This window comes from Neopelma chrysocephalum, unplaced genomic scaffold, assembly GCF_003984885.1.
Source record: "Neopelma chrysocephalum unplaced genomic scaffold, ASM398488v2 Primary Assembly neopelma1_365, whole genome shotgun sequence".
NCBI lineage: Eukaryota > Metazoa > Chordata > Aves > Passeriformes > Pipridae > Neopelma > Neopelma chrysocephalum.
Window position 1 is genome coordinate 240,774 of NW_020898029.1, and position 14,269 is coordinate 255,042.

At 52.4% G+C, this 14,269-nt stretch overlaps 1 protein-coding gene across 17 annotated transcripts in view; it reads right to left on the reverse strand.

The window, feature by feature from the left end:
* Nucleotides 1–1,165: 1,165 nt before the first annotated feature.
* Nucleotides 1,166–14,269, reverse strand: part of PTPRS (protein tyrosine phosphatase, receptor type S) — a 158,552-nt gene continuing 145,448 nt past the window's right edge. For all 17 annotated transcript variants that reach the window (XM_027706167.1, XM_027706160.1, XM_027706159.1 and 14 more), the window contains 10 exons: nt 11,644–11,819; nt 10,984–11,103; nt 10,710–10,864; nt 8,426–8,711; nt 7,806–7,984; nt 6,625–6,751; nt 6,416–6,541; nt 4,858–5,012; nt 4,039–4,174; nt 1,166–3,533 (listed from right to left, as the gene is read on the reverse strand). In XM_027706167.1, coding sequence (XP_027561968.1) covers nt 3,465–3,533; nt 4,039–4,174; nt 4,858–5,012; nt 6,416–6,541; nt 6,625–6,751; nt 7,806–7,984; nt 8,426–8,711; nt 10,710–10,864; nt 10,984–11,103; nt 11,644–11,819 — 1,529 coding nt within the window. In that variant the 3' untranslated portion in view covers nt 1,166–3,464. The remainder of the gene's footprint in view (nt 3,534–4,038; nt 4,175–4,857; nt 5,013–6,415; nt 6,542–6,624; nt 6,752–7,805; nt 7,985–8,425; nt 8,712–10,709; nt 10,865–10,983; nt 11,104–11,643; nt 11,820–14,269) is intronic.

The following is a 14,269-nucleotide window of genomic DNA, read 5'->3' on the forward strand; positions in this document are numbered from 1 at the left end:
TAGCAGGGAGAGGGTGGCTGTGCTGGTCCAGCCCAGCTGTGGGAGGGAGGGAGGGAGGAATCCCTGATGCAGAACAATTCCATCATCCTCCAAAGCGCTGTGTCCTCGCCAGACTCTCCTGCTGTGCTCCCCTCTGGCATAAGGTGGGTGAGGTGGGAAGCTCAGGCTGGGCTCATCCTACCTGTGAGGAGGAGCCATGGCTGGCACAGACCTGGGAAACTCTGGGGCTTGGCTTAGCCAGGTCTGACTCAGTGGGACGAGAGGTTTTCAGCAGCTCATAGAATCCCAGAATGGTTTGGGTCAGAAGGGACCTTGAAGACCATCCAGTGCCACCCCCTGCCACGGGCAGGGACACCTTCCTCTAGCCCAGGTTGCTCCAAGCCCTGTTCGACCTGGCCTTGGACACTTCCAGGGATGGGGCAGCCACAGCTTCTCTGGGCAACCCGTGCCAGGCTGTCACTGAGATGGAGCTCAGCCTTCTGCTTTTGGCATCCCCACCCTGTTGCTCTGCAGGTGATGGACGGGCTTTTCCAGGGATCTGCCTTCTCCTCCTGGACTATCTCAGTGCAGGCATGGGAACCTCCCTCGGCTGTGCCATGACCCTCACATGGAACCATTTGCTTTCCCTGGCTCCTGCTCTGAGGGAGGCTCTTTATCCACTGAGGATTCTCCCACTCCTTGGCTGTAGCTCAGAGCCACCATCCCGAGCCAGGATGGCACCTGGACTGTGGCTCTGCACCCTTGTCCCCCCCGGGCTCCAGCCTGAGCAGGGACAGGGGTGCTGAGCTTTGTGCCACACGAGGGAAACACTGTGAAGGCAGCAGAGACAAAACCTTTAACAAAGGTTAAAACCTCCAGGTAGGCAGAACCCTTCTGGTCCTGGCTGCACTCCCACACACATCCATCACCAAACCAGCAGCAAACTGGTGCCTGTGCCTCTGCACTGTTTGGCCCAAAGCTCCCAGATGAGCCTGTTTCTTTGCAGCCACATGTTTGGCTCGTACAGGGGCCTATTTTTAGCAGGAGCATAAGCAGAGCAGAGGGAGAGCAACCTGTTACCTGGCCCTGGGCAGCAGCAGGGAGGATTCCAGAGTGCTTGGGTTGCACAGAGCAGCTGCTTCACTCCCTGCCCGCTCCCCCCAACACACGGGGCTGCAGCCAGACCTTCAGACAATCTTCCTTTAATACAAAGTCAATATATCTACATACACCGTGGTATGAAAACCACTTTACTGTTTCAGTTTGAAATAACAGTGTGAAAGCAACAGCACTTTGCTCTCATACAAAGAAAAAAACCTCCCCCCCTCCCCCAAACTTGTCCAGTAAGATTTTGCTGCAACATACTTAGAAATTTGGGCAACTTTCACACAAATAAGTAAAATCTCGAAGAAGCCTTTCAGTCGGTTCTTTTTTTTTTCTTTTTCTTTTTTTTTTTTTGGGTTAAAGACAGGAAATGGGTTGTGTGGGGGTTTCTGGGCAGCACTTGATGGCCATGATTACCCCTTCTATAAAAATAAAAAAAAAAAAAAGGGAAAAGTCAGAGGCAAGCAGAGCTCGAGGCAGTGTGTGTTTTCCCAGAAATCCTGTCCTCTGTGCAGGAAAACTCCTGGAAGAGCATTTCAGCTACACCCAGCACACAGACAGAGACCTGGGCAACACACCTGGGATGTTAAAGCCCCTGATGGGTGTCAAGGCTCCAAAAGAAACTCTCACCAGTCCCCATAAAGCCACTGGTGCTGTTGAATCTCCCAGTTCACCCCTGGCCCTGTGTGGCCACAGCTGAAGGGGAGGGAATTGGCACTGCCACCACCTCCACACCTGCTGCTCTCCCACCCTTCCCTGGGATATGTCTGTGACTGGAAACAAAAGAACCCATAAAAATACAAAAAAAAAATCCAGAAAGGACATTTTGTTCTTACATGAGCAAGTTAAACCTTTTAAATGGTAGAAAAGCAATATGTAGAAGTAGCAATTTGCACTGCATTTTTTATATATCACAGCCATTACACGTAACATTTCTACAGTGAAAAAATAGACTGTCTTTGAACATAATATGAACAAATAAGCAAATTTTTTCTTTTAAATTCATTGACTGATATTCTTTGTCTTTTTTTAAAAAAAAAAAAAAAGGAAAAAATACACTATTTAAAAAAAAAAAAGGTAATGTCACTTGTTACAGTTACATCGATACTTTAAAGAAAGCCACTCACAGTATTTGCCATTGGATGCACCTTCCTGGATCTTTCCCAGTTCTTTTACAGCTGGGGCACGTTGGGAGCTGTGCCAGGGGATGTGTGGGACTGGGAGCATGGTGGGAGCTGTGCCAAGGTGGGACTGGGAGCTGTGACGTGGTACTGGGATAGTCCTGAGAGTAGCTCCACATGGCTCCCAGAGGTGAGGGGCTGGCAGCAAGAACCACTTGGATACTGGAAATAAATTTACTGGAAATAAACTCCTTTAAGGGTGTTTCTGGGGCTCCTGGCAGGGAGATGCTCCCAGAGCAGGGACTGAGGGGGAGGGCACAGCTGCTCACAGCAGGAATGGTGGGGGTGTGAATGTGCAAAGAGCCTGGGGAAGGGGCTGCCTTTCTTCCTGGGGTGTCCCACCCTGCTCCAAGGAAAGCCAGATGTGCTGGAAAGGGGACCAGAGCCAGCAGTCAGTGACCCCAGCCCAGGTCCCACCACTGCACCAGGGGAGGGGGCCACCCCACACAGCCAGCTCTGGGGTTTGATACTTCTCCTTCTCTTTCTCTATCCTTTTAAATATCCTAAAAAATAAAATTTTGGAATTAGAAGAAATGAGGAATGTTCCAAGTATTCAAAATGTGAGCTATAAAACCTCTGGCGTGGCAGGGGCATTCCGTGGGTGCTGTTTGCAAGGTGCCTGCAAGCCCAGAATCCTCCCAGTGCTGATGCTGAGGTTATTAAGACTCCAGCTAGAAGAACTCCTGACCCTAAGTTTGCCCAAGTGTTGAGATTTAAGTTCCTTTTCTTTCACAGAACACCTTCAATTCTGCAAGTGACTTCCTTTAAAGACTGCCAACTATATTAGTAAATAAACTGAACTCTAATGATGTAACCAAAGTCGGTTTGTTTTGTTGTTTTTTTTTTTCCTTCCCTTCTCCAGCAGAAACGTTTCCCAAGGCGTGTTTTTTTTAGCTTTTGGATCTGTTTTCACCACGTCCACACGTCCTCCACAGCGAACACCACTTGAGGTAACAAGAGCAGTTCACCACTTCAGGCAGCCCCTCAAGCACCTCCCGAGCTGCCTCTGGGCGGGCCAGGTTACACCATGGAGTTCCCGAAGGGGTGTTCCTTCCAATCCTCCCCCCTGCTCCCCGATGCATTGTCCAGATGAAAAGGTACTTCTTCTGAGTCAGTTTTGTAAGTTCAAGCGCTCCTCCTGGGTCAGAAGAGGCCTTCCAGGACTGAAGTGGTTGGTAGAGTCTGCACAACGATGGCTTTTTATGTTGCATAGTGATCAAAACTTCCCAGATACTCCAGAGCTGCCTGGTAACAGAACTGGTATTCATCCTGCCAAGAGCAAAGAGAACCAGTTTCAGAGGTGGGAAACGGCTCCTTGGGATCCCTGTCCTGCTTTCCAGACAGCACAAAGCTGAGCAGGAACCTCCCTGATTCTCCTGGGAGAGGAAAGCCCAGCCCAGCCCTTCCCTTTCTGTCCGAGTCTCTCAGGCACCAAACATCTCCCCACAGCCAGGGTGGGCTGTGCTTGGGGGCAGGTGAGTCCCCCCACACCCCAGAGGTGGGGATGAGATAAGAACAGAGGCTGCCAGATTGGGAGGAAATCTTTAAGAGGCTTCACAGCAATGGGAATTTGTATTTATTTACTTATTTCCTATCAAATCAGGAGCTGTTTGGTAACAGTGGACGGGGCTTGGAACAACGTGGTCCAGGGGAAGGTGTCCCTGCACACGGGATGGGCTTTGAGGTCCCTCCCAACCCAAGCCAAGCCATTCCATGATTCCAAAGGCAGGAAGCACCCTGGGCTGGGCCAGGGCAGGGTCCCCACCCTGCTCACCTCTGTTTGCACCATCGCAGGTCGTTGTGTTCGCAGCATCTTTACAGTCTGGAAAATATCTACAACCCCCTCGTAGCGCATCCGCTCCAGGACGATGCTCAGGGTGATGAACACTCCGGTCCTGCCCACGCCAGCGCTGCAGGAAGGGCAGGAAAAAACCCAGGGAATTGGATGTTACAATGTTCAAATGCTCCTGTAAACCCCGAGCTTGGGGGACAGTTCAGCTGTGCCTTGGGAACGTGTTGGAAGTGGAGGGTCAGTCCTCCAGGATGAATACCCAGAAATAGCCAGAGTTTGACCCAAAAAAATGTTTGAGAAAGTGAAATAATAAAAAAAAAAAATTAAAAGCTTTGGGTAGTGGTAAACAGCGTTCAGTGGGAATATTATTACTAACATGTAACATTAAAATTAAATATTTTGAAGAACAGATAGTCCTCTCCCACCCATGGGTAGGGAGGTACAAAATTCTTGCTGTCAGTAATTATTAGTGGTGCAGAACTGGGCTGAAAGTGGTAAAAATATTTCTAATTTTGCAGGTTAAATATTATATATGTTACATACATAACACTAAAGTTCCCATCTCCTCCAGAGTATCAGCATTTCATACCTCTCCTCTATATATAAAGGTTCAAAAGCCTTGTGGGCAGTGCCCAGGGCAGAAGGGAAATGAATCTGGGTAGCAGAAGCAAGTGTTTGGCACTGACACCCCTGAGAAATCTGCCTGCAAGGATGGGGTGGGAAAGGGGGGGGGAGATATCTGGATTTTAATTCCTTTTGCATCCCCAGATGAACGAGGTGTTCCCATTTGCACCTGCCTACCTGCAGTGGACAGAGATGGGGCCATCCTGGCCAAACTGCTCCTTGGTCTTGTGTACCTGTCCAATGAAGTCAATAAAACCTTCTCCTGATTTTGGCACACCTTGTTCTGGCCAGTCAGTGAACTGGAACTGCCGAACAGTCCGTGACTGACCGTCCTGGGGGAGAAAACAGGAAGAGTTTTAAAACATCCTGGAGTTGGGAGAACAAATGGAAAAGGCAAAAAAAAAAAAAAATATAAAAATTCCTTGCTAGTTTGTTAAAGGGCACAAGAAGTTGAGCCAAGTCTGTGTTCTGGGCAAGTGCCCCCGTATTTATTATCCAGATCCACCATGATGAAGCTGCTTATGTTGCAGTTGACATTCCCAGAGTCAGCCTGTCAGCACAGATCCATATCCTGGCAGGTGCTGAAAGCTCTGACCACTGCAGACAGCACAGATGGAGTCTTCAGCGAGGGAACATTCAAGGTGAGGTGATGGCCTCTCTATCAATCTTCACAAAGCGTTGCCACAGTGTCAGAATTACAGCTGACAGGAAGATAAATCTTGTTCTACGAGGACTGATGAGGCATCCTCCTTCTCAACCTTGCAAATTGAATTATCTGGTTCTGGAATACTCTTGACAACCTCAAAAGCAACGACTCTGCTTGTGAGAGGGAGGGTTACATTTGCTAAACAAATTTGAGGAGGTATTGAAATGTTCCTTTGGATGAGAAATCCGACAGCGAATCGAAGATTATTGGAGTGAATGTGTTCCTTTGAACATGAGTGACAGCCAGACAAGAGCACATTTTCTGTAGGGTGCAGAGAATCCTTTGCAAGGTTTTTATTAGTTTTTTGGGGGAAATATTTTCTGCTTTCATCTCAAGCAAACCCAAAAGCCAGGCACGCCTCTAACAAAGTGACTCACGACTGTGGGAGAGCTTAGAAACTACTTTCAATTTGTGAGAACAAATAGTCAAGCACAATCTGTATGTGTGTGTGTGTGTGTGTGTTCTGTTCCTCATCACAGCTGAGCTCTCGGGCACACAGTGGGATTCTGGGGGTTGTCACAGGGTCACTGAGGTTGGAAAAGACCTCCAAGGTCATCGAGTCCAAGTTGTGACCAATCCCCACCTTGTCCCCCAGCCCAGAGCACTCAGTGCCACCTCCAGTCCTTCCTTGGACACCTCCAGGGATGGAGACTCCACCACTGCCTGGGCAGCCCCTTCCAGTGCCTGACCACTCTTTCCATGAAGAAATTCCTCCTGATGTCCAACCTGAGCCTCCCCTGGTGCAGCTTGAGGCTGTTTTCCTTTCATCCTGCCACTGGTTCCCTGGGAAAAGAGGCTGACCCCCACCTTGTGCTGTGCAGGGCCAGGAGTTGGATTCCATGATCCTTGTGGGTCCCTTCCAACCAGGATATTCCATAAGTTCTCCTCCCTTGATAATCCCAGACTTTCCCAGGGGAAAGCGTTTTCACCTCAGCCTTTCTTTAAGGAGTCAAACCCACCAAACCCTGTGTTCTGTGCCAGCCCCCTCCCGCACTGCAGGGGTTCAGACTGCTCCCTCCAGGCACTCACCCTGGCATCCGTGACCTTGAATTCCCGCAGGATGTACTGGGGCATGTTGTACTCTGCCATGGGATCCACGACGAAGTACTGGTACCGTGCCGAGCGCTCCGCGGGCCAGTACTGATGGCACTTTTCCTGCCCGGGGCCAAGACAGGTCCCTGTTAGTCCCTGTCCTGCAGGACTGTCCCCAACCCTGCCCCCCCCCGGCCCCCACTCACCCGCCCCATCTCGCGAAGCTTCGTCAGCATCACTACGATGGTGGAGTTGTTTTCCCACAGCATCCGCCAGAAATCCTCGGTGGTCTCTGCCAGCGGCCCCTGGGTGGCAATGTAGGCCTTCTGCTGCCTGGGGGGAGAGCCCAGAGCAAGGAGAGGGTCAAGGGACGGCAGAACTGCCCGGGCAGGAGCTTTGGGAAACGCATGGAAAGGCTGGGCAAGAACTGGAACAGCGCGAGGTCGGAAGGGCTGTGGGTGTCTTTGGTGCTGATGGTCAAAAAAAAAAGAGCCAGTGGTGAAGCTTTCCCTAAATATCATTTCCAAGGGGTAAATTGAGCTCACTCCACCATGGTGCCCTACAAGGAAGAAGGTGTAACATGCTTGATTCTGGATTCCTGGAACTGGGAACTGGAGAGGTTGTGGAAGAACCAGAACTAGCAAGGAGGTTCCTGGAACTAGGAACTGGAGGGGTTCCTCCCCTGAAACGGGAGAGGTTGTGGACTCCCCATCCCTGGAAGTGTTCAAGGCCAGGTTGGACAGGGCTTGGAGCAACCTGGGATAGTGGAAGGTGTCCCTGCCCATGGCAGGGGGTAAAACAGGATGATCTTTAAGGTCTCTTCCAACCCAAACCATTCTGGGATTGATTCCATGAACTAGAATCCATGTTTTCTGGGCCTGAAGAGCATCAAGAATCCAATCACCAGGCACGGAGCTGCCCTAGCCCTGGTGCCACAGCCTGGGCCAGCACGTGAGGGAACCTGCACATGGGGTTGCTTTGTTGCCTCAGTTTGGGCTCCAAACCCAGCCCTGGAGGGCTGGAGCACAGGGCTGTGCTGCCTGGGGGAAGCTCTCAGCATTGCCACGGCCCCAGATCACAAACGTAATGAAAAGACTGATCCACACTTAGAAACCTCCCAGAAGCAAAACCCACCCCTCGCTGCCACTCTGTGTTTAGGACCTGCAGCTGGAGAAGGGCTGGGTTGCTTCAGGGGATCAGTAATTTAAGACCACAGGGGGGTAAAAAGCTGGATCAGCAGGCTGGATTTGGAGGGGGGGTGTGGGAATTTACCTGTGGCACTGCACTGCTGTGATGACACAGAACAGCCCCAGTGTTAAACCCCAGCGCAGCCCCATCCCAAGGGCTCAGACAGCCCCTCAGGGGACACCCCCGGGGCAGGAGGTACCTGTAGCCGTCGATGAAGCTGGCGTTGATGTAGTCGGAGCCCTCCACGCCCCGGATGGGCTGCAGGCACACCCGGGTGGTCTCGTAGGGCATGATGTTCACAAGGCGGTTCTTGAACTTGTTGCAGGGGAGGTTGGCGCTGATGAAGCGGGAGGTGTGGGCTTTGGAGTTGGCCAGGCGCTGAGGGCACAGAGAGCACAACCACCCCCTCAGCCTCGCTCTTCTCCTGACCCCTCTGCCAGCCCTCTGAATTGCCCCTCCCTGTTCCACCACCTCTTGTGGTTTGTTTTTTTTTGGGGGGGGCGTGAGGACGGAGTCTGAGCCCTTTCCCTCAAGCGAAACTTTTAGAATAATAATAAAAAACCCAACCGGTTAAAAAAACACAATTTAAGAGGGAGCAAATTCAATCTGGATTGGAAATGACCAGAGGAGCCTCCGGCAGCGACAGGCAGGTCTCCCCCGGGAACTGCAGCAGCTCAGCTCAGAAAAGTAATTACCTCTAACATGGAACCAGAAAGTTCCCATCAGCCCCATAAAGGCTCCGTGTCTGCTCTGCCTGAGCGCCAGTGAGGAATCCTGAGCCCTCCCCAGCCACTGCTGCTCCCACCCAGCACCCCTTACCTTGAACTCCAGCTCCATGCCCGTCACGTGCTCCCTGGCTTCGATCTGGGCCAGTTTCTGGATGTAGCTGTAGAGATTCCGAGCGGGGACCTCGGTGTTGCCGCAGGCGACGGCCTCGAGCAAGGCATCGTGGATGAAGCTGTACTGGTCCTCCGTCTGCACCATGTAGTTGCGCTGGGACCTCATGAGAGTGACGTGCCCGTAAATGTCCACTGTCTTCTCATGTTTGATCCTCTCCAGCATGGCATCGATCACGATGAAGCAGCCGGTACGCCCGACGCCCGCGCTGGGGACGAGAGGGGAGGGGGGAAGGGGTGGGTTATTCTGCCACTCAGAAGGTCACCCCCCCGTGAGCAAGGATCTTCCCGCTGCCACAAACGCAGGGCACAAGCAGATGCACGAGGCAGAGGGTGACCAGCAAACACACTTGGTGATCAGGAAGGAACCACAGCCCTGGCAAACAGCTGGTGATGGGCTGAGGCAAAGGAAATCCTGGCAAACCAGCCAAGAATGGTGGGGGTTTGGGGCCAGGAGTTGGACTTGACGAGCCTTCCAGCTCAGGAGATTGTATGGGTGTGGGTTCAGCCACAGGATGATTTTTGAATTAAAGGAACTTGTCGGCTGGAACTGGTGCTGGGAGTGTCCCTGCCCACTCACCTCAGCCTGCTGCTCTTGATCCAGTTTAGAAACACTGTGTTGGAGGGTTTGGAGAGGACAGTGGTGACACCAAAGTGCTGCTCTGTGTCACTCTGGTGTGTGAGCACAGTGCTACACTGGGGCCAGGAAAGCCTGCACTGGAACCTAAAACCCCATTTACCTGAGCTCTGCTTGGGCCAGTGCTGCCACACCAGCAGGGAGGGGCTGCTGGGACAGAGCAGAGGATGGAGAAGCCCCTCTGCCCCACACAGCAGCACTCGGGCTCAGCCCCAAGGAGTTTGTGACGTGCTTTGAGCAGCTCAGTTTGGCCAACACTTCCCAAACTCAGCTTTTCTGTCACCCGAGGACAAGCTGCCTCTGGTGAGGTGCCTCCTGCCCCTCCACACTGCTCTGCCCGTGTCTCCTCGTCTGTGACACCCTGGGCACACACAGCTGTGCCAGCTCGAGTCTTGAGCAAAGGGCTGGCACGATGTAAAGGCTGAAAAAGCCTCTTCAATCGCTCAGATCTCTCAGCAGCTGAGAAGGCACTGATGTGGTGACGAGTAACACACGTCACCTCTCTTCCTAAACGTTTTTGTGCATCGGGGTAACATCAGACCTGTGTGTAACAGCATTTGCACCCCAGCAGGGCTCAGTGCTCTGTGCCTGTGCCACTGCTAATAAAGGGCTTCCTTTTACCATTCCAGTGCTGCCCCTTTTTTCATGGAGCCTCCTTGATCTCTGTTAATTAGACTGCCTGACACCTGAACCAAGCAGGTGACTGGAGCTTTGGCAAGAATTTAGCGGCTGATCTGGGAGCTGGTTGTGAACTGACAGCTCCTCTTTATTCATTTTTGGAGGTGCACAACAATTGCTATCTGCAAGGGCAGTGATAAGTTGCCCACTCACAAAGACTGTTTGAGTGGCATCCTCTAGCAGAGGCAGGATTAGCTTCCCCAGCAGCCTGCACAGCTCAGAGCTTCCCTGAGTGCCGAGGAACCCGCAGGCTCCTCCACATCCTCCTGAGGAACACAGGGATTTATCTGCACTGAGGCTTCATTGGGTTGTAAATTGAATTAGGGAATTCTACCTGCCTTCAGCTTGGCATTATCACAGTGGCTGCAGCGCTCAGAAACCCCCTGTCAATCACTGCCAGCTCTGCCCTGGACAGCTGAGGCAGCTCTGCCTCCCCAACACCTCACACTGCTCAGAGGTCACACCTGATCCTCCTCCTTTCCCACTGTGACCTCAAACAACCCCATCACGCAGAAGCAGACACCAGTACAGCACTGGGCACCTCCCACTGCTTAACAAGATCATCAAACCCCAGAATGGTTTGGGTTGGAAGGGACCTTAAAGCTCATCCTGTTCCACCCCCTGCCCTGGGCAGGAACACTTGACACTAGACCAGGTTGCTCCAAGCCCCGTCCAACCCGGCCTTGGACACTTGATCCAGGTGGTTTGTTGCCAACTACACCCCTCACCATCTCAGGAAATGCTGTGCTCAATGGAATCCCCAGGAATCCTCCTCAGATGCTGCCTGGGAATCCTCACAGGACACTCTTGCCAGGAGCAAATCCACACCCTCCCAAACTTCTGCCTCCCTCACGGGTGGCCCCGTGCAAGTGCAGGTGAAGGGAAGGGGTACCTGCAGTGCACCACGATGGGACCAGCGTCGGGGGGGTTGCAGGTTTTCACCCGTCTCAGGAAAGCCAGGAAGGGGGTGGGATACTCGGGAACACCGTGGTCAGGCCACGCCGTGAACTGGAACTGCCGCACCTCCCGCTTCTCACTGGAGCCGTTCTGCAGGGACAGAGGAACACCAGGGGTCAGGGGGGGCACCTGTACCCCCACCCCTGCCCGTGGGGTGTGCGAGGAGTGTGCCACAGCCCACCTCCAGGGAAAAGCAGGAACAAGCTCACCTTGTGAAGGGAGAACGTTCGGACGCAGAACGTGGCCAGCTCGATGGTGTCCAGCAGCGTCACCTGGATCATCCCGTAGGTGTCCGTGCCTCGGCCTGGCCAGTACTGGTCACACTTTATCTGGAAGACAGGAGGGATGGCTCAGTGCTGGGGCAAACCCTTTGCTGCTGGGGAAGCTCAATCCCAAACTGCCCTGATGGTTACGGGTGGCAAAGGGAAGAGGAGGCGCAAGAAATGTCTTTGCAGAGCACCAGGACAGGGACAGACCCAGGAGGAAAAGCTCCCACTAAGCTAAGCACAGGCTTTGATGCCACATCAATCCCATGGACAACAGACTGGAATGATCCTGAAGATTAGAGGGAATGTACTTGGGCTTGTTAAACAAGAGAACTGATGTGAAACTTGCCACATGATTAACTCCGAGACAGAACTATGGAGCAGGCAATGGGATCTTCTCCTGGAGTTGCAAAGGAGGCTGCAGCTTTCCAGGGTGGATGGTTTGTTTTTTAAAAAGCAGTGAATCACTGAACTTTCAGGGTGCTGGCAAAGCAGGCAGAAATCCCCCACTGGCTGCACATCAAAGGGATTTGCTGTTCCCCAACTCTCCCCTCCAATCCCCCAGGATTATGACTAACCAGTCATCCCTCTCATGCATCTTACCCGTGATTTCTCCTCCAGCTTAGTCATCATAACAATAGTAGCTGAACGCTGCTCCCACACCATCCTCCAGAAGTCTCCAAAGGTCTCTGGCAGAGGCCCCTGGGTGGCAATGTAGGCGTTCTGCTTCCTGTAGCCATCGATGTAGTTGGCATTGATGTAATCACTGCCCACAATTCCTGTGTGAAACCAAGACAATCAGGGAACTGCACGGGACTTCATACAGCTGGAAACATGAAATCTTTGCAGGGATGTTGTTGGAGAGAATTCCCCTGCACAGGAGCACCTTCTTGGCTTGGTGGGTCAGGATCAGAGTTGGGAGAAACAGACTCTTGGTCGAGCTCCTGCATTGCAGGGAGACAAGTAACTCCTTGCAAAAGATATTAAAGAGATTGAATACCAAGCCTTGAAATCCTGGGCTTTCTACTGCTGCTGTGGCCAACAGGAGTAAGGTCCTGGCCCAGGGCTCCTGCTGCAATGGTCTCCAACAGGACAAACCCAAGTCCTTGTCCCAGCACGCCCCGAGCCCAGGCACCAAATGCACCTGGTCGATGACTGTGTGGTCCATAACTCAATACCAGGCAGAGAGCTACAGCTGGACAGAGCAAGGAATAAAACCAGGCTTGATTCAGACAGTGAAGGATTTGAAATTACAGGCTTTGACTCACTGTAAATTGCCCGTTGTCATTTTTAGGAGTGGGTTTTTTTTTTCCACTCGCATGAGTTACAGGCTATTGAGTTACAGCTGCTCGCCTGGGTCCTTGCTTGAGGGTTTGGGATGAGCAGGAGGCACTGCCAGAGTGAAGAGGGTGATTGGGACATGGCAGGAGAAAGCTGCTCTGAAGTTAAAATGGACCCTGGCAAGCAGTGGTGCTCAGGTTCAGCTCCAGAGAGCTGCGCCTGGCACGGAGCTGGTGGGTGGTTTGGCCCGTTCCTAATGCCAGCCGAGTGGCTGGCAAGGCTGGCAGGATCTGCTAAGCTGTGATTAACTGGGTGCAGAGCCCTTCCCTCCTGTCTCGAGGGGAGCCAAGGGTGGGGAGCAGCACCAACACAAAATTGGATGCTGCAAAAGGCATCGGTGCTGCTGGCGAGGTGCAAACCCAGGGACCGCCTGCCAGTCCTCAAGGGCACTCAGCATTTCAGCTGCTGGGAGATAGGGCTTTTGATTAAATTTCTGGAGGGTTCCCTGCCCCCATTCCCTCCCAGTCTGAAGTTTCAGGAGGGAAGGGAGGCAGGAATGTGATCAAGGCTGAGCTTCCGGAATTAGTCTCCTCTCCAGCCCCCTCGGGTCCACTCTGTGATTTAAGATGGGTGGCCATGAGCTCCTGCAATACTCTGCTGTGTGACAGGCCCAGCTTCAGAGGAGTCACACAATTAAAGCTGCTACTCCTTCCTGACCAAGCAGCCGGTGATGTTCTGCAGCCTTGATAAATCCAGATTTGAAACAAAGAAAAAGCAACAATTGATTCCTCCGGCTCCTTTCATCTTCCAGCCCTGAGCATAAAATAGAGCCCGGCAGGAAGGAGCACACCAGCCAAGGCACGTCAGAACCTCTCAGATGCTTGAAAATTCAACCTTGGCCCATCATATGTGCACCACTGGTCCCTCACAGAGCCCCTGGGCAGAGCTGGGACTGCTGCCTGCATCCAACCCCATAATCCAAGACCAGCCCAAGTGTCCTTCACTCCTACACTTGTGTTCTTCTCCTTTCCCTTGAATGACAAGGCAACTTTTTAAAGCCTCTGCCTTCCTTGGCTCATACAATATTAATCTCAGAATTAAACCAAGCCAGAACAGAGTCAACTTCACAAGGAGAAACACTTAAAGCCCTCTAATAGCAGGCCAGACTAATGCAGGTTTGTGCAGTTTTCTGGCAAGTCACTGCACTGCTGCTGCCTCAGGACCAGCTCTTCCCCTTCCCCACGTCCCTCGGAGTTGCCGTGGTAGAGGGAGGTTATTCCAACAATTCCCTGCTCACAAAGGTGCCTGAATTAACCTCTCCATTCACCAGGCAGTTACCAGGACATCCCACATCCTCTCTGCTCCGATGATCAGCTCCTGGCAATGCAAGACTGGCCTCGAACGCTTCATCCCCGCGGCGCAGCCACAGCCCGAGCCCATGAAACTCCAGCTTTATCTCAGCAGCAGCAGCCCAAGCAGGTGCCCTGTTCAGCTCCATCTCAAGCCCCTTTTATCCTGGCGTGCACCGGAGCAGCTCTGTCAAGAGCCATGAGTTGTGAAATTTAATGTAAATTTTCTGACTGCACCATCGCTCACAGAAGCGGCTCAGGAAACAATTTATGACCCACAAGGCTCACGCTAACCCCTTCTTACCCCGAGCCTTTTAGGGGCCAGGCCTGCAGCAAGAGCTGCATATCAAGTGATCTCTCTGCCCGTGCTGCTGCTGATGCTCACATTTGCACAATTAGCCCTGTGCTACCTCTCATTCATCCCTGTACAGCCACGCTCCGCGTTCCCTGCCACCCACCACCCCATCCCTGCTCTCTCTAAAGCATTATGTGGTCTGAATTCTTCCTGTTAGTCACAGATGTATCAAACAGGCATCTCCAAGCAAAGGGAAGACAGTTCCTTGATAAACCAGCCCTTGAAATGAGGGATTGCAGCTCCA